This window comes from Ananas comosus, linkage group 21, assembly GCF_001540865.1.
Source record: "Ananas comosus cultivar F153 linkage group 21, ASM154086v1, whole genome shotgun sequence".
Lineage (NCBI taxonomy): Eukaryota > Viridiplantae > Streptophyta > Magnoliopsida > Poales > Bromeliaceae > Ananas > Ananas comosus.
In genome coordinates this window covers 7,366,212-7,389,405 of record NC_033641.1, presented here as the reverse complement: position 1 = coordinate 7,389,405, position 23,194 = coordinate 7,366,212, and the positions used below count along the sequence as shown (strand labels likewise).

General features: G+C 36.0%; 1 protein-coding gene across 2 annotated transcripts; it reads right to left on the bottom strand.

Moving 5' to 3' along the window:
* On the bottom strand, positions 5,940-22,676 carry LOC109726452 (telomere length regulation protein TEL2 homolog). 2 transcript variants are annotated; one of them, XM_020256036.1, is made up of 13 exons: positions 22,391-22,676; positions 22,273-22,304; positions 20,827-20,929; positions 19,910-20,081; positions 15,640-15,828; positions 14,398-14,540; positions 13,384-13,660; positions 9,324-9,538; positions 9,122-9,220; positions 8,491-8,984; positions 7,384-8,141; positions 7,097-7,295; positions 5,940-6,243 (listed from the first exon to the last, which is right to left on the bottom strand). In XM_020256036.1, exons 1-13 carry the CDS (start codon positions 22,554-22,556, stop codon positions 6,094-6,096), a joined length of 2,997 nt encoding a protein of 998 aa, XP_020111625.1. In that variant the 5' UTR covers positions 22,557-22,676; the 3' UTR covers positions 5,940-6,093. The 2 variants fall into 2 exon arrangements, with proteins under 2 accessions (XP_020111625.1, XP_020111627.1); XM_020256038.1 differs by having other exon boundaries at positions 20,827-20,921; positions 22,391-22,410.

Here is a 23,194-nt window from a genome sequence, read left to right as displayed (position 1 = left end):
TCTCTGTCAATACCCGCTTTTTCACTTGCCCTCCCTGTCATTCAAAAACCTACACTTTGCCCACTTGAAAAATAAAAAATATTCGCAGGGAGATACGATGTTAATTATGATGATAAAATGACCAAATTATCCCTCATTATCTTCGTCTTTCTCTCCAAACCTCCTCATTCGTAGCTCTTCTCCTCCGTCCTTCACGCCTCCCTCCACCCTAGCTCCAACGTCGTTTCCTCCACCTACTCCCCTGCTCCTCCAGCACCCTTGCCGCCTCTCTATTTCAGCGACTGTAGGGAGGAGATCGGGGTGGGCATGAATACAGAAGTAGGCATGGGCAAGGGCGATGGAGAGACAGTGAAAGAGCACGAGAGCATGTGTGTGGGTACAGATGGAGGGATGGCTAAAAGCGAGGCGGCGGAGGAGGGCGAGGTGGGGAAGTAGGGCAAGGCGGCAACGCTGAGTGGAGAAAGCTGAGGGTATTTTGGGTATAAAAGAATATGTAATAATAGGATATAAACGGAACACTAACGGCGGGGGCCGAAGTGAATATTTCTCAATTTTTAATAAGACAAAGTGTAGGTTTTTGAATGACAAAGGAAAAAGTGAAAAAGCGGGTATTGCTAGAGGGTTTTTTGTAATTTAGCCTAATAAAAATTTTAACATACATAAAAAAGAAGAATAAAAGGGAGATATGAGAAATTTATTGCTTTGGGGAAGGAGTCTTCTCTTCATTCGAACAGTCACCCAAGGCTTCACTCTCGAGTGTATCAACTGCCGCCTCTTTTACTTTAGACAACTCAACTGAGATAGATGGCAAAGTAAATTATAAACAAGTATGAAAAATCGAAAAAAAAGAAAGCTTAAAAGAGGTACCTTCATATTTCCCTTTTTTTAAAAAAAAAAAGGATCCGAGCTAAAGTCATATTTGCAAAGGCGATTTCTAGGTGGTCAGTGCGAACAAAATATTGCATAGATTCCTCCATGACCGTCAATCAAAGTCGTCAGAGATGCCATGTCTAGTCGGCTGAAAAACTATAGAAATAAAGTTCCTTTTCAGAAGCTTTCCATGGCCGAGATTCGATCTACTTCGGCCATTCCTTTTGTAGTTGCACAAGACCAAAAAATATTCGCCATAAAGAATTTTGGCTGGGCTGGGAGTGCTTGAACTAAGACAAATTGCTGAGCTACGAAGTGCAGACAATATACCTTCCCTACTTTGCGAGAGTTTTAATTGGTTCATCAAACCGATGTGGAGATCTTGAGCAACTAAAAAAGAATACCGTACTTCAATATGCTCAGCCACTTTCGAGGAATCCATTGGTTGTGGATGTACTCGAAGCATTTTCTGAGCCAATGGGGATAGATTGATCGCGCTCCAAAAGGGGCCCAGCAGTTGAGAGGTCAGTTTTCTTTAGAATAAAAGATTCAAAAATATTCGAACAAAGTCTGAAGGCTGACCTAAAGTGTGTGGTTCTGGATAGTCGGGTCCATAAGTATCAAATTGCTGCAGCGAACTTGGATCGGGTGGTGCTCCATAGAGTGTAGAAAAATATAGCTGAAGACAAATTTGGAGAAACTAGAAGCAGATAAATTTGGAGAAACCAGAAGTTCCCACACCTAGAACTGATAACGACGCCGTTTTCCTTCTTGTGCAGTGATTTGATAGAATCAAAAATTTCTCAGTATAAAAAGGAAAGAAAATGAGAACCGAGTGCAAGCTCTTCACTATTAATCAAAGCGACAATAATCGAGATAAAATCCCGATTGATCTTCTAAGACCGATTGCAAAAGAAACAGTTGCATAGCCAGTATAAAAGAAAGGTGATATGTTCCTCCTTGTGCACCGAATTTTGCAATGTTTGGCTTTGACCTACGAACCTTCCCATTAATTTGGTGTATGCGATGTTCGCCTTTTTATCTAGGCTCATGTCAAACTCGGCTACACCGTCAGGGTTGAGAGCTGAAAAGATGATCGTGTCATGAGGGCGAAGACAAGTGATCGTAGTAACATCAAGAGGGTCGGAGTGAATGGCCCTAATTTGAAGGGCCATCAAAAGGATTTTTGATGATGACGACAGTATTAAATATGAAATGACAAGTTAGGGTTAATGAATTTGATTGATTAGAGCCGTTGATCCAACGCTGCTAGTCATCCGAACGTCTATTTGGAAGACTACATGAGGGAGCATTGTTTGCGCAAAAAAAATAGTGCCAACTGGTAATCGGACAAATGAAAAAATAACATGTGGTGCATTAGGAGTCGGGAAAGGAACGCCCAAACACGAATGAGTTTTTGGTGAGAATAGTTGAAAATGTGGGGAATGCTTTCGTAACCAACAAGAAAGTAGGCAAAGCAATCACAAACCATCCAATAATCGCAAGTTAATTGAAGAATAACAAAAGCTCTATAAATAGTGAAAGGTTGCCTGCAATATTGGTCTTTCCACACACAAGACCACCGCTTTTATATTTTTTCTATTCTCAGCATTTAATGTTTTCCTAGAAGTAGCCAGTAATCTTTTAGACTGCGTTTGGTTGGGATACAAATAAGAATTGCTTATTCCAATGATAAGTACAAATTGAGGTATAAATAGGAACTAGACCAATTATGTATTTAGATGAAAATTGAATTGTTCCTGAAAATAAGGTAAATGGTATTTGGATGTTAGATTGGAACAAGAAAAATATGGGTTATAATTAAAAATAGTTTATCTAATTAATTAACATCAAAATATTAATTAAAAATAATTCAATAAAGTAATATATTTATTAGATATAAATATTATAATAAATTATTAATTTAATAATTTAATAAATATAAATATTAGTTAATTAATTAGTTAATTAATACATTAATTAATTAATTAGTTAATTATAGAAATAACATAACTTTTTAATTAGTTAGTAAATTATTTAGTTAGATAATTAGTTAAAAATTAAATAGATTAATCAAAATATTAATGGTTCATCAACATAAATATTGGTTATTAAATATATTAATTAAAATATTAATTTTTAATTAGTTAATTAATGATAAATAATAAATTAATTAATTACTTTACTATTTAAGCAATAGGTAATGGCTTAAATACATTAATTAGATTCATTAATGGTTTAATACCATAAATAAAATTAGATTAGACTTTAATTAACCTTGTTCCCACTTGGAAACAAGCTTGTTTCAAAGGGGAGAGTGGAACAGCTGTTTCAAAATTATACAAGGTTATACAAACTTAATACAGGGGTGGAAGAACTACTATTTTCAGATACCAAAAATACCATTTGGGAACAAATAGGGGGAATACCTTAGGGTTTTATGCCTTAGTTTCTCTTTAATCCAAGCCTTAGTGCTCTATAATTTCTATAACTTTCCTCTCTTAAATTAATGAAAGACAATTAGTTCAGCTCAAGTTTTAGCCTAATTTGTTGTTAAATTCAATTTGAGTTTAATTCGTTTCACATATTGAGGAAGAATTCAAGTGAGCCATTCCCTCCTCCACCCATCGCCTAATCACGTCATCGAGGGTCACTCAAGGAGCCGAATCGCAAATCGAATGTACTTTTGACTCGATCAATAGTTTGACTTGGTCAACGCTTGAAAGTTGTTTGATGCGAACAACCAGCAAAGCACAATCTATAAGATAGGCCAAAACAATGCGTGGGCTAGCTTGGCATGGCATAACCTCGAATCAGTGCCATGTCAAGGTGTGCTAGATTTCCCAAAGAACATTGCTAGAATTACACCGACCGTCCCTAGAGCAAGTGGCAAAGGGCTTGGTGGTTGGTATCCGAGGTCCCAAGTTCGAATCCTAGTTAATTCACATTTCCAGCTAAGTTTATTTTTAAATGAAATAAACGAAGCGGGTAGCGTGCTACCTATCTCTCAAAAAAACATTGCTAGAATTACAACCCACTTTGATTTATAACTCTACAACTTAGCCATCTAAGAGCCAAGTTTAATACACCAAACTTATCAACTTTTTCAAATATTTTTTAATACGAAACTGTAAAAAGGGTTGATTCAATCCTAAGATGAAGGGTTCTAGGATTCCAATTCCTGGCCTCTTTTTGGATAGTAAACTTAGCATCTCTTTTTCCATTATGGCTCCCAACTTGAATTGCTATATGATCAAATAAAATGGGCCGAGGAGCTAGTATAAGATCGATATGTAATGTAAATAATTTCTAATTTTTTTATGGCTTGTAAATATAGCAATGCAATGTGAGATATCTCCATTAATTTCATAAGAATTATCATCCACACCCTAAACTTTACTAATAGTTTAAAAGATACTTTTCCCAGTCGAAATTATTTATTACACAACCACTTTGATACAACTTTTTCTAAAATTAGGCCAATTAAAATTAATATTTGTAAAAAAGTAGACGTATCCGAATTTTATTTGTCAAAATAGACATAGATTGCCACATATGCGCCAAGTAAGCGGTTAATATAAAAATTGAGGTACATAATTCATTATTTTTTTTAGGCTCCGCTTACATGGCACAAATGGCTAGTTTAGATCTATTTTTATAAATAAGATTTTGACAAGCTTACTTTTACAAATTAAAATTTCAATATAGAAAAAAAAAAACCATTTTGACTGCATGTCCTGCGCATAATTTTATAAAAATTCAAAAACACAATATATATTCTCATTGTGATGATTAAACATGAAGATTAAAGCACAGGCCGATACTATCTTCAATTTCATTATTTTTTTTTTCCTACTTAAGAATAGGAAAAATAAATTTCTTTGTATTTTAATGCTTCACAAGAATATATGTAAAGCATGATACCAAAACTACTATGTAATTAATAACTTCAATTAAAGATAGAGACTTATGGGAGTGAGGCCGGTATACTTTTGGAAGCATAGAATCCTCCGTGCTTTCAAGTCATTTTCGATGTTGGAATTTTCGGATCGACGATCGGCTCCGTCATACTTAATCTAAAGTATTTGAAGTATCTAGAAAATAAATTTTACAATTTTTCGATATCATTTGCCTAGTAATCGAAAGGGCTCAAAATCAACTGCTAAAAATAAAAATATTACAAAATGTGATAATATGACATTAAAATTTTAGATCAAAAATATTGATCTTGTTTTATATAGTATAAAAAATTTTCTATCAAAATTTCACGTGATTTGGATATTTCTACACCGTTAAACTTGCAAACAGCTAACCACGACAATTAAAATTATTTATTTATTTTGAACTCCTTCGATCACTAGGCAAATGATATCTAAAAATAATAAAACTTATTTTTTAAATACTTTAAATACTCTAGATCAAGTCTAACAGAGCCGATCGTCGATTCGAATATCCCAACATCAATTACGACTTAAAAGTACGGAGGGCACCGTGCTTCCAGAAGCATACCAGCCTCACTCGATTTGTGAAACTATTTTCTAAAATTTTGAAGGTCTAATTATTAGAATTAAAAGTTTATGATTCCATCAACAAACAGAGCTGTTAAAAGTTCGGAAGACCATTGTTCATTTTTTTTAAATTGAAAAATTAGAGTAATTATATAGAGATCCCTGAGTCATCGAGGATTTTCAGATTGGTTATTAACTCTTCATCTTTTTACATGAGTACTTACTCTTAAACATCATATACACATCCTATCTCACCAAATAATCAATCCACATAAACATCATCAAATTCCAATGGCAACACTATACTCAGAGGATATAAGATGAGATTGATTATTAACAGAATATTCCTAAATTCCATTGAAAAATACTCGCCAGAAACTTTTCTTACAAGAAAAACTTAAAATACGGGGACTCATACAAAAAGATGAAAGTTACAAACTCCGTAAAATTGTCTTATGAATCAGGTACCTGCATAAAATCTCCCTAAAATTATTTTCTTTCCGACTGGTTAGAATGAAAGGACACTGGTTAGAATGAAAGGACGGGATGAGAGAAACGACAGATCAGTAGTATAAAGGCAGCTCGCATTAATTTCAGACACGCAGTAAACTGAATTACTGAGTTATCTTTAATTTTCATCTAAGAACTAACAAATTGTAGCAAAATAAAAAAGTAGCATACGAAATATATAATAATGTACATAATCATCCTCTTCTTAAAATTTTGTGCTTGAGAATGGTATTATGATGTTATCAAGCTTCGGGGGAAGGGTGCGGGTTTGGGCCTTGAATTGGTCTGCAGCTTCGAGAGCACGCGATGTCTGAAGGGCCATCTCGGCATGGAGTTGAAGACAGGTCAAAGCCATCTACACAAAGATAACACTATGTAAGCAGAAAGCTACAATGATACAGATGATTAGCGCAAAAATAGCAGATTTGCAGGCGTGATCAACAATACAAATTCAATGGTGGTTCATCAAATAAACAGAGTTGTGCTAAGCGGTTATCGGAGGCGTAATTCAACAGAAAACCAAGTATATTTAACAGGCAAAGCATCTTCCATCTTGATGACAAATAGATTCAAGATAAATGTGCATCGAGAATATCAACTATAAACTGTTAATTAGCAAATGATCGACTGTTATATGAGAAAAAAAGTTTCATACAATTGAGCTGAAATGGTTCAGTTTATATGGTTGATTGCAGTTTGAAAGCATCATGAACCCGCTCAACTTTAGCTCGGTAGGTTGTTTCTTTTCTATAGCATAGAACAACTGACTGCGATTCAATAACTTGATGAGTTTCATTCAATGCATTGCTGATTAAACTTCTTACTCAGGCTCTAGAGGTAGTATATATTAGATTTGTTAAATCTAGAGCTACATGAACCAAGTGTCTATGTTTGTAGCAGTACCAGATAGCCTACATTTATAAATTTAAAACAGGAGAACATATAATCAAAACTTTCAACCAATTTATGTTGCTGCAATTTAATACATCGCATGTTATTTCAAATTAGTCAAACCAAGATACCCACAAAGCTCTGTACTAATTCTTGCTTCTTGGTAATTAAAGCGCTAAGCTATCATGTCATATTTCTCAGCTATGCAACTGAAAATTAGGATATACTATTATTACCTTTATCTAATTTATTATTTCGACAATATTTCTGATCAAAACAGTATCCACGGGCAATATTAACCTCTCTATAGTACTTACTGATGCACATTCAGTATCAGGGTCAGCTTCAGAAACATGAAGAGCCCATGTGCGAATCCACTCGAGTCCGCCGGAAATCTCTTGATTGCCCTCGATTAGAGATGACGCAACATACGTTGGATGCAGAGCTATTAGTATGCACGAAGCTGCAAAGAGGACAGATCTCCTGACATATGCTTCAGCATGATTTGAAACATCCCTATTGCATATCCAAAGCCAAATCATAATATCATTGAAATCAAAATTCAAAAATTGATGACCAACTTTTATATTTAACCAAGTCGTACCTTGATCTTATCATATCGAGAAGAGCAGGGGCCAAAGCAGATGCTTCTGGATGCATAGCCATGCATTTCATGCAAACACCAAGCATGTAGATCAATTTTCCGAGAACAATAAAGTCCCGATTAAGCAGGTCCACCCCATGTTTCCTTTTGTCAAATCCTTGCATAGCCGGAAGCATAAAAGCAGCAGCATACAATGGAAATCTATTCTGTGACCACTCCACCTGTAAATCTTTTGCCTTACCAAGACTCCATTTTCGTGACTTTCCCGCTTTTGTTTGACCTGGTCTAGAAGGAATTTCCCTCTCATATCGGTGAGACCAACTAAGAAATGTTCCTGGTTCTGATACTTCCTTCCAAGGTCCTGCACCAGGTGGCCCTCTTGAACTAGGAATATACCACGGTTGAGAAACAGCGGATACCAACTCTCCCTGCTTTTGTTCTCTTTTAACGACTTTGGTGTTACAAAGCTCTTGTGCCGCCTCAGTCATAATATCAATTATCAGGATTCGTTGACCAACATCAATATTTGACGAATAAAGCATCTTAGTCATCACGTCTAGAGATTCAAATGGGCAAGTAACAAGCAAAGCTACTAATGCTTTTTGTCTCTTTTCTTCAGCAGAGTCTTCCTCTCCTTCCATTGCCACATCTGAGCAACGAACGTGTACTAATGCTTTAACAAGATCACCTGAATTATGACTGAGTTCATCAGGTGACGCTCTTATAAGCTTTTCGGCAGCATCAAGTGCTTTTTCAACCTATAGAAAGGAAATTGAAAGAACTTTCAGAAGCAAGTAGTAATGATACCCATCTACCATTCCAAATACATAAAAGATTTTTACGGATACAGTATGTGAAAAATTATCAATTTTACATGCATATATCCCTTCTGAATTGCCACATATGCCCCTGAAACACCTAATTCTCTACATGTACACTATTGTGCTTACAAAATTGCCCCTATCTAAAATGTTTTTTCGAATACAAAACCAACTTACCCATGAATCGGATGACTCCCTCAACTAAGATAATAATTTATTTTAATGTGTAAATAGAGGACAATAAAGCGTCAATAGAGAAGATTAACCATATAAAATAGGAACTTACACCATCTGGATCATCATGTTTCCTTAATGCTGCAGCTATATCACCTAGCTGGGAAAATTTCCTCTGCAAATCTGTATCATCATCTGATAGGTCATACGGCTTCAATGATGAATCACTTGAGTCATCATCATCCTCTTCACCAGAAAAATGTTCACCATTTACTTCAACAGGATTCCTATTCTCATCAGGATCTGCCAATTCTTGTATCAAGGCATTATTTTCTGCACTTTTATGTTTAATAACTCTCTGCTTTTTCTCATCAGATGCACTTTTCCTATCCTCACGTAGAAATAACTTTGATTTGTTTTCATCTTCATTATGTGAAGCAGCAGCTATCTGTTTTCTTTGTGGTAACATCCCAAATTCCCAATCAACAGGCTCGCAGCAGTTATCATCGAGGTACAGAGGATTTTTTGGATCAACAACTTTGGAAAATACTAGTGCAATAGAGCTCGCCATTCTCCGAACTAGATCGATTGGGCTCTCTAACCTACCTACCAACAGCAAAAGCCAAAGCTCAAAAGCAAAACGAGATTTTAGAATAAAGGATCAAGAGCCAAAGCTCAAAACCAAGCCAAGATTTCAGAATAAATGATGACAATATTTAACCATTTCATGAAAGAACACATACAGCTAACTCCTTGAAGAATATTGCTTAAAGCATCTTTAGTAGCATCTAATTCTTCCTTAGAAATTCTTTCCAGGCATAAACCAACAGCAGCTGTCAGATCTGAATAGCACTTTAGGAACAACAATATCTACAGATAATGCAATTTACACCAGAAAAAAACACAATTAACTTCAATATATAAAATTAAGATCTCGAAGGATACAAGCTTGTTGCTCCATGGAAGATGATTGAACAAACTCACGTCTGGACCAAATACTGATTAGAAGCTGCAGTGAGTTTAGGAAATGTGGCGTCTTTCGCCCCTCCATTTGTGCATCTGAATTTGGTGGGCATTCAAAAACTGCAAACTGAAGAATCCATCTCAGGCAGCACAAAGGAAATACTTTCCAGAGAAGAAATTTATCAACAAACATGCCCCTGAAATAAGTATATACCTAGTGAACAGGTGCTGTGAATATAATTACGAGGTAAGAACAAGAACCAAATTCTCCAGATTGTAGGTCAAGTCATGCACTACCATCTTATGAACTATAACCAGAAGAGACTAGAAGATAGCTGAGAGAGAATTCGGAGAAATATATTACAAAATGAGGGAATGTTGGATAATAGCAAGAGGATACAAAATCAATTTTTTCACTAATCTGGAGATCTTTAATCTGTTGCAATAAATCAGTTATTAGAGAATACTGATTATATGGTTATAAATATGAGATAGCCAAAACAAGAAAGTCTGAAATACTACATAAGAGTATAAAAGTAGGGCCTAACATTCTTACTCCTCTATGCACCCCATCAATCTTGTACTCTTGCTCCTTTTCTTTTGCATCTTTCTATCTTGATTTTTCATTTTCCTTTAGACCAGTGCTTGATTCTATTGTCCTCCTTATCTTTGCCTACTCCATTTGTTCTTTTCCTTGACATAATCACAAAGACCAAATTTTCTGCCCTGTGTTGTGATTTTCACAACTTATTCAGTTGGCTAAAATGCAGAATATCTGCTTTTGTACTTTACCCCAAGCCTCTCCTTCCTCTTCTCCCATTCGACGACTGTATCTCATCATGTTCTGATGACTCTTTGGAAGCCGCCAACTTCTACACTGAAGGATGGGCTGGAAAATGGCAGAGTCAAAGGAGTTCGCTAGTAGAAAGACAAAGGGAAATTCCCTTGTCTTTTAAGAATCTTTATATTGTCCCCTTAAGATTTAAAGTTGCAACACATAGCCTAGCAACGTTGCTATCCTATCATCATACCATGAATAAATTGTGTGGTTCAGCCGAGTAACTTACTGAGAAAACCTATTATACCCTTGGAAATAATGGGAATGCATAATATCTTTTATTTTCCGGTAGAATACATGACTGAAAGAAATCCTCAACTATTTACTAATTCATTTTCCTTTTTCGGTCATTTCCAAGGGGAATATGTGTACATCACTAGTTATCCAGTTGAACATATAATGTACACACGGAACGGTGACAAAATAGTTACGATGCTGGTGAAGTCCTACAAATTTAAATTCGAGGACGCAAAATAGAGGTTTTTATAAGATTGGGGACTAAAGTGCAAAAGCAGATGTACATAGGAGGGTTTTCTGCATTTTAGCCTACCTATTTTTTCCAAAACTTCCCAATGTTCATGTTATGGGCCATTTCTTTTATCTTTGCTTAGCCTTTCTTATTCCGTTCCCCCCTTCATTTTTTTGTTTTTTCTTAGTTTCCAATGCCAATGTAATCTCTTCTATTCTACTTTTTATATAAACAGTCTGGACTAAATTATCATAAAAAAGGCATGCATCTGTGTTTTGTACCTAAAACCAAGGTTTTAAGTGCCGGGGCGTGCCGTACGGCACGCCCCGTGCCGTACCGTGCCCCCAAGAAAGGGCACGGTACAGGGGGTATCGCAACCCCCGCGTGCCGGCGGCACGCTGGTGGTGCCGCTGGAGACAAACGGCACCACGCGGTGCCGCCGCACGTACCGGCGTGCCGCCGGGTTTTTTTTTTTTTGACTTGTTGGCTTCTTTTTTTTTTTCTCTCTGGGATACAACCCCCCAGGCCATCTTATATTATTTTTTTCACTTTTATCTTATTTTTTGACATCGTGATGCCTTTTTGTCAACTCTTTTCTTTTCTTTTTTTTTTTGCTTTGGCCTTTTTTTGGTTTTCTTTTATTAAATTAAAACTTATAATTACTTATTATTTATCTGATCCATATGTCGGTCTTGAGCCCTCCGCTTCCACCACTGACATCCATTTTTTCTTCACAAATATTTTATCAAAATTTGTCGCACCGCGAAACTTCGATGAATCAAAAGAAACAAAAATCGATTTCCTAAACAAAGTTTTATCAGATATTTTTAATAAGAACAAAAAAATAAAAAATATAGATGTAATATTGGGAATATATGAATTTCTCACAATGCCAGCAATACTTGTATCAATATTGTCAAATAAATCTTGTATCCGCAGATAACAATATGACATATGATCCAGCGCGACGATCTATGTGAAATTAAGCAGTCATCTCTATGTAAAGATGTAAATTTAAATAATTATTGTACTGTGAATTTTATTATTATATTTTAATTTCTATTCTATATCAGGTATAGCTGTATTTTACTTACAAAAAGCTTTCATGCATGTTATTTGATGAGTATAGTAAGATGTACATAATAAATATTCATATTATTTTGTTTAAATCTTTCAAAATAATATTATAAGAGTTTACTGGAACCAAAAAGCTAAAATAAGTCCGTGCCAAAGCATGCCAGCAGGAGGTCGTGCGTATCTGTCGGCACGCAAGCGTGCCACGTGTCGGCACGCAAGCGTGCCCGTGCCGTACCGTGCCAAGGACGTAACGGCACGCCCCCGTGCCACGGCACTTTAAACCTTGCCTAAAACATTCTACGAAATGAGTGATACCCTAATTTTGCCTTTTTGTAGGTAATTATACATGTTGCATTAAAATCATCATGAACAGTTGCCTTGTACCTTAATGTAATGTCTAAAACTGGATCAATCTGATCAATTAGCTAGGCAATCAGGTTTATCCCAACACAATTTAAATTAGAAAAAAAAATATGTAATGTTTATGCTCAAAAACAATCCAGATAAAAGAATACAATGAAAGAGTGAGTTTCAAAAGTACAAAAAGGGACACCATGAAATTTTTTTTAATTAATTTCTTCCTTCAGTTTCTCCAACACTAGAATGACTTATGTCCTCCTCATCAGTATTGGAAAAGAAAGTTTACATTTCTGACTTAATTAGAGCCTCCTCCACTGAAACTTAAAAAAAGCACCAGTGCAGGAAAAGCATTCTAGTGGCTTATCATATTTGAATGCACTGCACCAAAAGCTCTCAAGTGTTTCATTAGCTTCAACAAAGAAGGAAGTTGTTCCTCAGTGCTTGGTTCTTAAGCTTGGGCAAAAAACCACATGTAACAGTAAATATATATAATAAAAACTCATATTCCTCAAAGAACAAAAAGGTTGAATTTATCTGATTTTGCAAAACAATGATAGACATCCTTAAGAGTCGAGATATTTTAAAATTTCAAAACAAGTAAAATGAGTTGAAAGAATTTCTTTTCCACTTGAGAAAAAAAATAAAGGAAAAATCTTTTATCCAAAATTCAGAAGTAAAACTAGGAAACATAACAGCTGGTCAACAAAAACACATGAAATTTAAACCTTTTCAAGGAAGAAGTTTCATCCATTTATTCAATAGGTGCATGTAAAGGCCTAGTTTGTGTACTCAATTTATAACAGTCAAGATGGGCCAAAATGGTGTCCATGAGACTAGATATTGGTGAAAACAGCATCCTCACTCTATGTGACTTTTCTCAATGCATTGCAGTAAATTTGCTCCTGAACATGTAGCAATGGATCACTGGTCTGTTTTCTTTCATCCCCATTATTGAATCATTAGTTATGTTTGTAACTCAGGCTTTCAGAAGTAAAACGAGCTTCAAAAAAGTACAGTAAGAATCTTATAAGGAATGAGTAGACTCACAGATAAATGAGAGAGAGGATCAAGGTGTACAACTATAATGCCAACTAGATTGAGAGAAAGATCTAAGATCACTAGCCAAAAGCTTTGTCACATACAAATTAGCTAGTATTTTTTCATCTTATGGCACCTTAAACATACACCCTTGAACTGCATAATAAAAATAAGTACAGAATGAAACAAAGAAAAGGACATAGCAAGTGAGAATACTAAATTGAAAGTTAGCAAAAATGGTTAATAACAAGTCATCTCACCTGACAAAGGAACCAAACTTGAAATTCTTACTAAACAGAATCCACAGGATCCAATAAACTTCTACATCACTAATACTTGTTGATGCTAGTTGGCGCAGCATCTCTTCAGAAAACTTTTCGACAGCATACTGGTCTTTGATAGCTTCCACCATATTAAGCCAGAAGTGGGACTTAGGATTAGAATTTATAACATCAGGAACAACCAGATTAGCATTTGATGATAAGAAGCTCTGGACAAGGCTGAGAATCCTGGGAATCACTTCTGCTACAATGACATCTGAAAAGAGGATCCAGTATGAGTAAACAGCAACTAGTAAAAACTATAAGCATCTGCATTCAAAATAATGCATGGAATTCCAAAGAATCAAGTTATATTTGCAAACTCAAACCACTACAGATCCTAAGATAGCATATAACATAAGAAAGGCATTTGAACATAAGTTGAATCGTCAGTGACTAAATTTTATCAGATGCAAATGGTTGTTTTCTCAGTAAAGAGATTATTTTAAAAAATGATCATAGCCTAACATCCTGATAAATATATAAGTTTGATGCATGTACTACATAAAAGGAAAGTACTAGAGTGTAAGAGAGGCACATAAACATTAGTCATATAATTATACTACAGAGTACAAATCTAAATGATTAATCTAACTGGCTATTTTAATTTGTAGTTATCTAATGTGCAATGTGATTGTCACATGATCAACTTTATTTACACCTTAGTAGCAAATCCTATTGCATAGTAGATTGTTACAGTTTGGGCAATATGGAGGTAAAGGTGAATTGCAATATACTGCAAAATGGGTATCTTAAGAAAGTTTTCTCTGGCTAACAAGGATAATTTATTGCATTTAACAACAAATTATTTACTCCACTGCATTTGCTTCTACTTGTTTACACTAAATGGAGTGCATAAAGCAAGCCTTTTGTGTTCTTTGTACACTACCAGTTGACGAGATGATATTCACAAAATAACGAGAAGCACTTGGGAAGCGTATCTCTATGTCTTACCAATAGATCCACGACGGCATACATGAGAAAATGTTTCCCCCACAAACAAAAATGCAGCATCTGGGATGGCGTTACAATTTAATTGCACAGCTCTTTCTTCTGCTCCAGTCAGAAGTTGATTGGCAACTCTTCGGAAAAACGAGCTTAGTATTTGGTCAAGGTCTTTGTATTTAGAATTCCAAATGAGAAACAAGAAAGGGTTTCTTCTTACGACAGCAAGAAGATGAGGACTAGAAAATCTCAATATAAAACAGAAATTTGCAGATAAATAAAGACATTTTAAAAATTTTCAACCTACCAACTTAGTTCAGCCTACAACTTCCTAGTTGATAAAATTAACACAACCATTTATATCAGTCTTTCATACTGTTTAAGTTTTCTGTCAGCCAAGGTAGCATGAAAATACTACTAAATCAAGATATTGGACCTAAAATCAGATTAGCAGTTCAGTGATTTATTCCTCGAGATACCTCTATTGCATACTAGTCCCAATAGGTGAAGAAGGGTTGACAAGATAAGATAAAGAGGTACAAGCTAAAGGACCATCATTCTATCTTTCAGGCTTTACACGTTCTGCAGTAGACTTTCATATGCTCAACTGAAGGCGTGAAATATCAATGAACGTACCTCAAATCCAAAGACAGTTTGTGCCTTGCAATCCATTTGTTATCATAGGATGGAGATCGGATCAATGGAATTCATTTTTCTTAAGACAAGCAGAGAAGTTTGTGAAGTGCTATCTTGAAAAACTATGGCATTCAGAAGTTGAGCTAGTATACTATTGATAAAAAATGAATAATGTATACTATCAACTTTTTGGCCATTGGGTCAATAATATTTCACCTACCCCCACTAAACCCTAGGCATCGAGGGGTTAAAAAGTTGGTAGTAAACACTATATCTTTACTATCAATAGTACTCTAGCTCCACTACACATTCAAAGTCAACGAATCATAATTTAAAATTTTGAAATGGAACAGTATCAGAAACAAAATAGCGGACATCTAAAAGTACAAAGAACACTACATAACGGTTCGAAAGAATCTACGAGCATCTCGATCAGTCCAGGTCACACAAATAATTTACTAACAAAATTAAGAAAATGTAAGGTAAAACATAAACAACAGTCGATGAAAAACTAAACAATATATCCAAGACAATTAATGTGCAGACTGAAGCACTCCAAGTTGCACATACACGAGTCTAAAGTAGAAATCTTATTGAAAAACAAAAGAAGGATACTGTGATGAAAGTGCAGATGAAGCTCTTAGTCTTACTTTATCTGGAATTGATGAAAGTAGCTGTGATATCCTAGAAATGAATGTTACTTTATCAGGTTTAAGAATGTTATTATCTTGTTCATCAAGAAGTCCAAATTCTCCAACCATAAGGCGTACACCTTCATTCTCAAGCAAGCATAGCATCAATAACCTGTCATGAATATCCGTTAGAAAGAGAATTATATTGTCCCTACAAGATTTAAAGTATAAAGAAACATACAAAAGGTAGAACCGTTCCAATAGCCAGCATTAAATTTGACTTTATTTTGATTTTTATATGATAAAATTGGGATTGTTATTAATTTGGTCTATTAACGAGCTACTAATAAGAGAATTTGAAATTCTTAACTAAAGTAAGGTGGGCAAGTTGGCTTATATGCATAACGACATCTAAAATTATGAAATTTTTATCATTCGTATAGGTCATCTCTAAATTTTGCAACAATCGGAAGCTTAATCTCCTGGCCAATTGATCAGAATATTTTTAAGAAAACTTAATTTAACAGACCAAACAATCTCAAGATTGTAAGAAATTCTATTAGTTTAGCTTATTAAAATATTCTGAGACCTCTATGTTTCATGCTGATCCAAGACTCGAACAAGTTAATACAAACTCTGATTTAAGCCAGCAAGATCTACCAGGCATTAATATTTTATCTGAAACTTCTATATAACTAAACTAAAAATTATTGCATTTATCACGGAATAGTTTTGAGGCTAGATTCTCAGATTGCTCAATTGGGCTTTTAGAGGACTTTAAATGGATTAAATTGGATTTATATTAAACTTTACAGAAGGACTTCTTTGAAAGTTGCAACCCACGTCCTTACCACAACACACCTGTGGACACCTGCACCAAATAGGTGTCATCTTTCATGGCTTTGTAGATCTTTGTATATAGAGGAAAGAAGACTAAGCTCCGTAAAAGATATTTAATAGAGAAGGCCGAGTGAGAGAAATAAATTGATGAAATAAGAAACAAGAAGAGTATGGAAGGATGATGGCGGTGGCAACCATTGCCATTGTTGCCACATACAGCCCTTGGACGACCAACCGCCGTCACCACCATCACTCTACTTCGCCACCACTGCCAAAGTGCCAATATAATCCCACTTTAAGGTCATTTTATCTGTGCTCGGACGAAGTCCAATCACTTTGGTTGAGCTCCATTATCAGCACTAATTGTTAAATATAAAAATATCTAACACCACTTTCTATCAAGTTAAGCTTTTTAGAATACAACGATTGTTTCACATGGTAACAGAGTAGGAAGTCCTGAGTTCGAGTCATGCCAAGCTCCTAGCATTATTAATTTCCTCCAATTTATTTCAAGTCCACGTCATGGGCCTACAAAAAGTCTCAAGCCCAGACATGAGAGGGAGTGTTAAATATAAAAATATCTAAACACCGATTTCTATCAGCTTAAACTTTTAGAGTACAACGGTTGTTTCACACTAATGTTGGGTAGACTACTAACATCTTGGCAAGAACCTGATAGTAGATTCATTAACCTATCGTTTAAGGTGGCTAGAATCTCTCAAATAGCTGTTTGATCTTACCCATTGTATAACAGCTATTTTTTGAGCATGATCATCAATTTGCTTCTTTTGCATGTTGGTTGTTTCCCCCTACGCTACAATTTTTGGAGTTATTCTTGGTTTAGCATGCTTGACATTGTTACCAGTGGCACCTTGATAATTAGCAGTTTTCCTAACCAAGCATGCTTGTTGCACAGTAATGGTGCTTAATACTTCATGAATTATACCGACTGTCCCTAGAGCAAGTGGCAAAGGGCTTTGTGGTTGGTACCCGAGACCCAAGTTCGAATCCTAGTTGATTCACATTTCTAGCTAAGTTTATTTCTAAATGAAATAAACGAAGCGGGTAGCGTGCTACCTATCTCTCAAAAAAAAAAAAAAAAAAAAAAAAAAAAAAAAAAAAAAAAAAAAAAAACCTTCATGAATTATCATGCTTCCATCGTGGGCCTAATTGTTATTGCAATTTTTCATACATAAAGTTGTTGACAACATAATTCATTCCTGAGTTTGAACATAAGCATAGCTTGCAAAATGTGATATTGGCTACAGACAACTTCGCTGGTTGCTCCCTAAAGTCCCTTCCGGAGTGGGTTTGTAAGCATAGCAACCAATTACTAGTTTTGGCTCTTGTCCATAGCGTGGAAACAGGTAACCAGTCCTGGCTTTGCCCACAACATAACAATTGGGTAACGAGTCCCAGCTCTACCCACAGTTGCAAGTTTGAGCTGGTCTTCAAGACGGCCGAATAAAGATTTGAGTCAAATCGGAATTACTTGTGAGAATACAATTGATGCATGAGAGCCTTCATCATACTATTGAAGTTTGGATCCCTTCATTGTACTTGTAGTTGAGGTGTAATGGTAGTTATCTTTGTTTCTACTACCTTCTATTTATATTTTGTTTAAATACTCCTATTGTGTAAAAATAGTTCCTCCCTCTATATTTCTCCTTGTACAGAACCTAGTGCATACAGATTGACCCTCTCAGTAGTTATACCCTGTGGAAAGCTTTACAAGTTTCTCAACCCATTGTTGTTATCTTATTTTCAGATCCAGCCATAGGTGGGAATAGGTAGTGAGCTACCATGCAGTGAGCTTTTGGCGAGCTAGATGAGTTAGCTTGAGTTTTGTTAGTTGCATCTTGGAGAATATCATATGAAGTAATGTAATGTAAATAAAAGAAAATTGATGAAAATTCTATGAACTTAAGAGATATATATGTATAATTATCGCCATATTGTATTACTTTGTTAATAGTAAAACTCGTTTACGGTTATTTTTGTTTGGACATCTTGCATGTATAGGAAAATCTCGGGGCTTAGGTGAATCTCTTACATGCCTAATTCTACTTCCACGTCGGAGCATGACAATCATGACATCAAGCAGATAAACCAAAATTTATTACAAACTAAACCCCCCAAAGCTCAAGCAACAATCTTATTAAATCAACAAATACTAATTTAAGTAGGGTTTGAACCGGATCTTGCTGTATCACTAACAAGAGTCCTTAGTGGATTGTCACTGGATCTCTACAGAGTCATCAAGTGATTTGCAAATTGCCCCAGTTCGAAATAAGATGATGGAAGAATGGCAAAACATGGAAGCTGGATTAGACTTGTCATTTTAAAAGCATAAGCTTGAAATTGAGAAGCTAACACTACGGAGTTATCTAGAACAAAAATATGCTTACCAATTATATAGCCAAAAAGGGCTTTTTTAGCAATTAGCCTCCTGAAAAAAATTTATTTTAAAAATAGCCCCAGCAAATTTAAATTTGCAAAAATGACCCTGACCCTGCCACGTAGGCGCCACGTAGGCGCCACGTCAGCGCCATGCGGGCCGGATTAGGCCAGTTGGTTAAGTTAAACACGGTGAAACACGGTGAAAAGTTCACCGTGTTTGGGGAAAGAAAAGGGAAAGAAAAAATATACGTATTATGAAAAAGATAAGTATGGAACACGGTGAACCATTCACCGTGAATGGTTCACCGTGTTCAACTTAACACCCCAACCCGTCCACGTGGCACTGATGTGGCGCCTGCATGGCAAGGTCAGGGCCATTTTTGCAAATTTAAATTTGCTGGGGCTATTTTTAAAATAACTTTTTTTCAGGGGGCTAATTGCAAAAAAAGCCCTACCGAAAAGGATCAATCGATGAAGCTCATTTTTAGTCTTTAAGCAAAAAATCATGGTACAAATAAAATAAAACTGGGTGCGATGCTATCAAAGTGAGATTTACCAATCATTCAAATATACCAAATTCACCATTTAGAATAATCTAAGCAAAAACTTCCTAAATTTTCTAAAATTCACTACAAATATGCTCTTCTTTGCATATTTTTTTATAAATAGTAAATCTTAAAAAAAAAATTCCAAACGTGCTCCGACATTAGTACTTTCATTATCAGCGAAAAGTAACTGCACCAAATGTGCAAGAAATAACAGCTTTCATGGTACTCTATTTCAGCAGTTGTTAATTAATCAGACAATCCATTGGGAATAGATGATAAGGTCCCTCGAATATTAACAACCTACAACTGCATAAGTAAATAAAAATTGCTTCACATATTTCGCTTAAATGCCCTATGGTCCAATAATAAGGTCTTCCAATATCGACCATGCTGCACTAATTGTTAACACTATGATTGCATCTCAACACAAAATCTACAATCTGATAATTAACATGAGAATAGTACCTTTCGATGTTTGAGCAAATAACATTAAAATCATCTTTAGTGCTTCCTTTTTGCTTTAGAGAAGGAACGAGTGCTTGAACTATTTCAGTTGTCGGCCCTTCAACGAAAAATGAATCATAAACCTGCTTCCTTGCCAATTTAGGAAAGTCAGCTAACCATTTTGATGCAACATCTGCACATTTATAAGAGCAAATAGGAATTAGAAGAGAGATGAAAGAGAAAATCTTCGTGACAAATCAAATATGCTAAATCTGTATAACATCCTAGTTGAAACTTGGAAATACTAGACAGTAACTAGGAAGATGGTGCAGCCTAAGATTCACTCATTCTCAAGCTGAAAATTTGGTTTTTAAGCTGATTTAGGTTCTTTTCATCTGTTCGCCTTGGTAAGATTGTTGTAAGATAATGGTCTCAAAGGAGTTGGTAGAAAAGCATAGATGCAAAGCTTCAGGTTTGATCTGGGTAAGTTCCTGGTGACTGTCAAGACACTGGTTGACTTTGTCATCCGCAACTACAATTAGAAAGATAAGAAGGATAAGGAAATAAAGAAAAAGAGAAGGAAAATGCAATCTTCACTAGAGAAAATAAAAGGGACATGGCAACATTAGCCATGATTCCAACTGGGTGCAGGCCAAGCTTGAAGTCCAAAATCCAGTATGGTCAGGTGGTCAATTTAAGCATGGAGGAAAGCTTAAATATAGAACTACTAAATATTGTGGATTAAGATATTTTGGCAATGAATCCAAGGCAACTGCCACATCACGCAAATTCAAAAAAACTATTGCGCCCACAATAGTCACCAAAATATATTTTGAAATAATCAAAGGAGACATCAGACATGTACGTTATATTTAAAATCAGAAACAATCCACCATAACGAAGTATTTAACTTAATCCGAACATTAAAGTGAGCTTACTGTATAATAGGATCCTAGACAATGCCGGAAATGCTGAACCACGATAGAAAGCATTTTTCCAACAATTCCTTTCACCATCCTTCGGAAGTACAACACTGAGGATCTAAAGGGAAACCACTGTATTAGTTGAAAATGCAAACATTACTCTTGTATGTGATTAATGTTCATCATGTCAGAACCTTTACCTAGTTAAGAAAGAAAAACTTTCCGTCATAACTTACTGTAAGCAGGTTTATCCACTTCAAAAATAATGAGACTGCAGGTATACTAAGTATAGTTTTGATTAACCAAAATTTAGGAGAAAACTTGATTTCATCTGTTAATACAATGCAATAACACAAGATATAGCACCATAGAAGTTTTTCAATAGAAGAGATCGTAGCAAAAAAAAAAAAAAAAAAATCCATGGGCACATTCAGAAGTGTAGGATCAAATCTTATTTTAAATCGCCAGATTCATATGTGATAAGTTTTGCAAGAGATACGAGATTAAATTTGAGATCGTCCCATTAGAACATGTTTGTTTTGGCAGTAACTCACAAAGCAAACTTAAGCTTCAGTGCAAGTCAGAACTTCCTTTTGTTTTTGGTGAAAGTAGGAAAAGTGTGAAATTGCACCTTCACCAACACCCTTGTGTAACATGACTCGGTCTCCACTTCAAAACACAGACATGCGACACCAGAAATGCAACTCAGATGCAGCAACTCAACTTTGAAAATATTAAGAAACAGAGACATCAAGGGCATGGCCAGTGAATATCATTGTTTTTTAAGAAAGCCATATCTCAATACATTTTTATTGTTTTTGGACATAGTATTCCTATTATGCTTTTCTCATCTATAGATAGCAATGCATCTTCCTTGAATACCAGTTATATAAAACTAAACTATATTACTTTAGAGGTTAACATATATATTCAATTGAAAGAATTAATGATGCAATATAAGCACAAATATTTATTTCAACAATAAACAGTACATGCAATTTAATAGAAAATTTACTTCTTATATACTCGTCATATTTGATTGTTTTGGATATGCTATTAACACACTTCGTATACGCAGTGGGTGTTTAAAATCATGGGCACATGGCGAACACATGTCCGTGGAGTGTCCGCATATAAAACGTGTCCAACACATGACCGGCACAACAAGGCAACATTTTCAAAGTGTCGATTTTCAAGGGTTCTTCGAGCACATCCCAAGAAAGACAAGAAATCAAAGTGGAAGAACCAAAAGGAATTAGAAATAAAAACCGATGCATGCTTTTGACTTTCAGGAAATTCTAATGGTTGGATGAATGATTCCTATTCAAATTACCGACGGTTCTGTTATAAATCATAGGTTGAACACACACCTGCTCAAGAGATTAACACACACCTGCTCAAGAGAAATCCCAATACGTGATAGAACAATAAATAGACGAAACACACGAGATCAACACACACCTGATTTCTGGAGCGCTCATCAAGAATCACACCTGCAAATCAAACAAGAGCGCATGAATTTACCACGATATCGAAAAGGATAGGAGTGAGGGATCAAATTGGTTGTGCGGGAACGGACCGGCGACGAGCGGGGAATCGACGGGGAAGTGGAGGGCGCGGATCACTTCGTCGACGTGCTTCGCACCATCGATCGCGGCGGAGACCTCCGCGACCTTCGTTATGGTTAGGGTTTCGAGCTCCTCTCTCTCCCTGCCGCTGCCGCCCGCTTTTGCTTCCTTCTCCATGGCACGAACGCAAGGGGTCTTCAAAAACCTCCGTGCTTTTTTTTATTTTTTTATTTATTGTCTTTTATAACCTTGGAGCCGTCGTGCCAGTAGGGGGGAGAGAGAGAGAGAGAGAGAGAGAGAGAGAAGAGGGGACATTTTTCGAAAATAACCCTGTGAAATTTCATATTTGCTAAACTAACCCTGTGAAAATTTTATTTGTGAAACTAATCCTACTCTCGCCACCTCAGCCGCCAGGTCAGCATTTCTCATAAAGACGGTGACTCGTTCACCGTCTTTAAGCAGACGTCTTGAAGGCGGTAGATGGTTGACCGTCTTCTCAAGGCCTACCATACCGCCTTTTCAGCAATTCCCCGCGCACCCTACCGCCTTCTCAGCAATTCCCCGCGTGGCGCAAGGTGCCTAGAGAAGACGGTCACTCATTTACCGTCTTCACAAAGGCGGTAAATAGTTTACCTTCTTATCTTGTCATAGGCCATTCTACCTAGCCAGCCTAATTTCGCCAAGTCCTCGAGAGGGGACCTAAAACACAGATAAGACGGTGAGTGGTTCACCGTCTTAATTAGGCGGTGAACTATTCGCCGTCTTTAGAGTAAATTGCCACCTGCCCTAATTTGGCCAAGTCGTGGTGGGGCTAA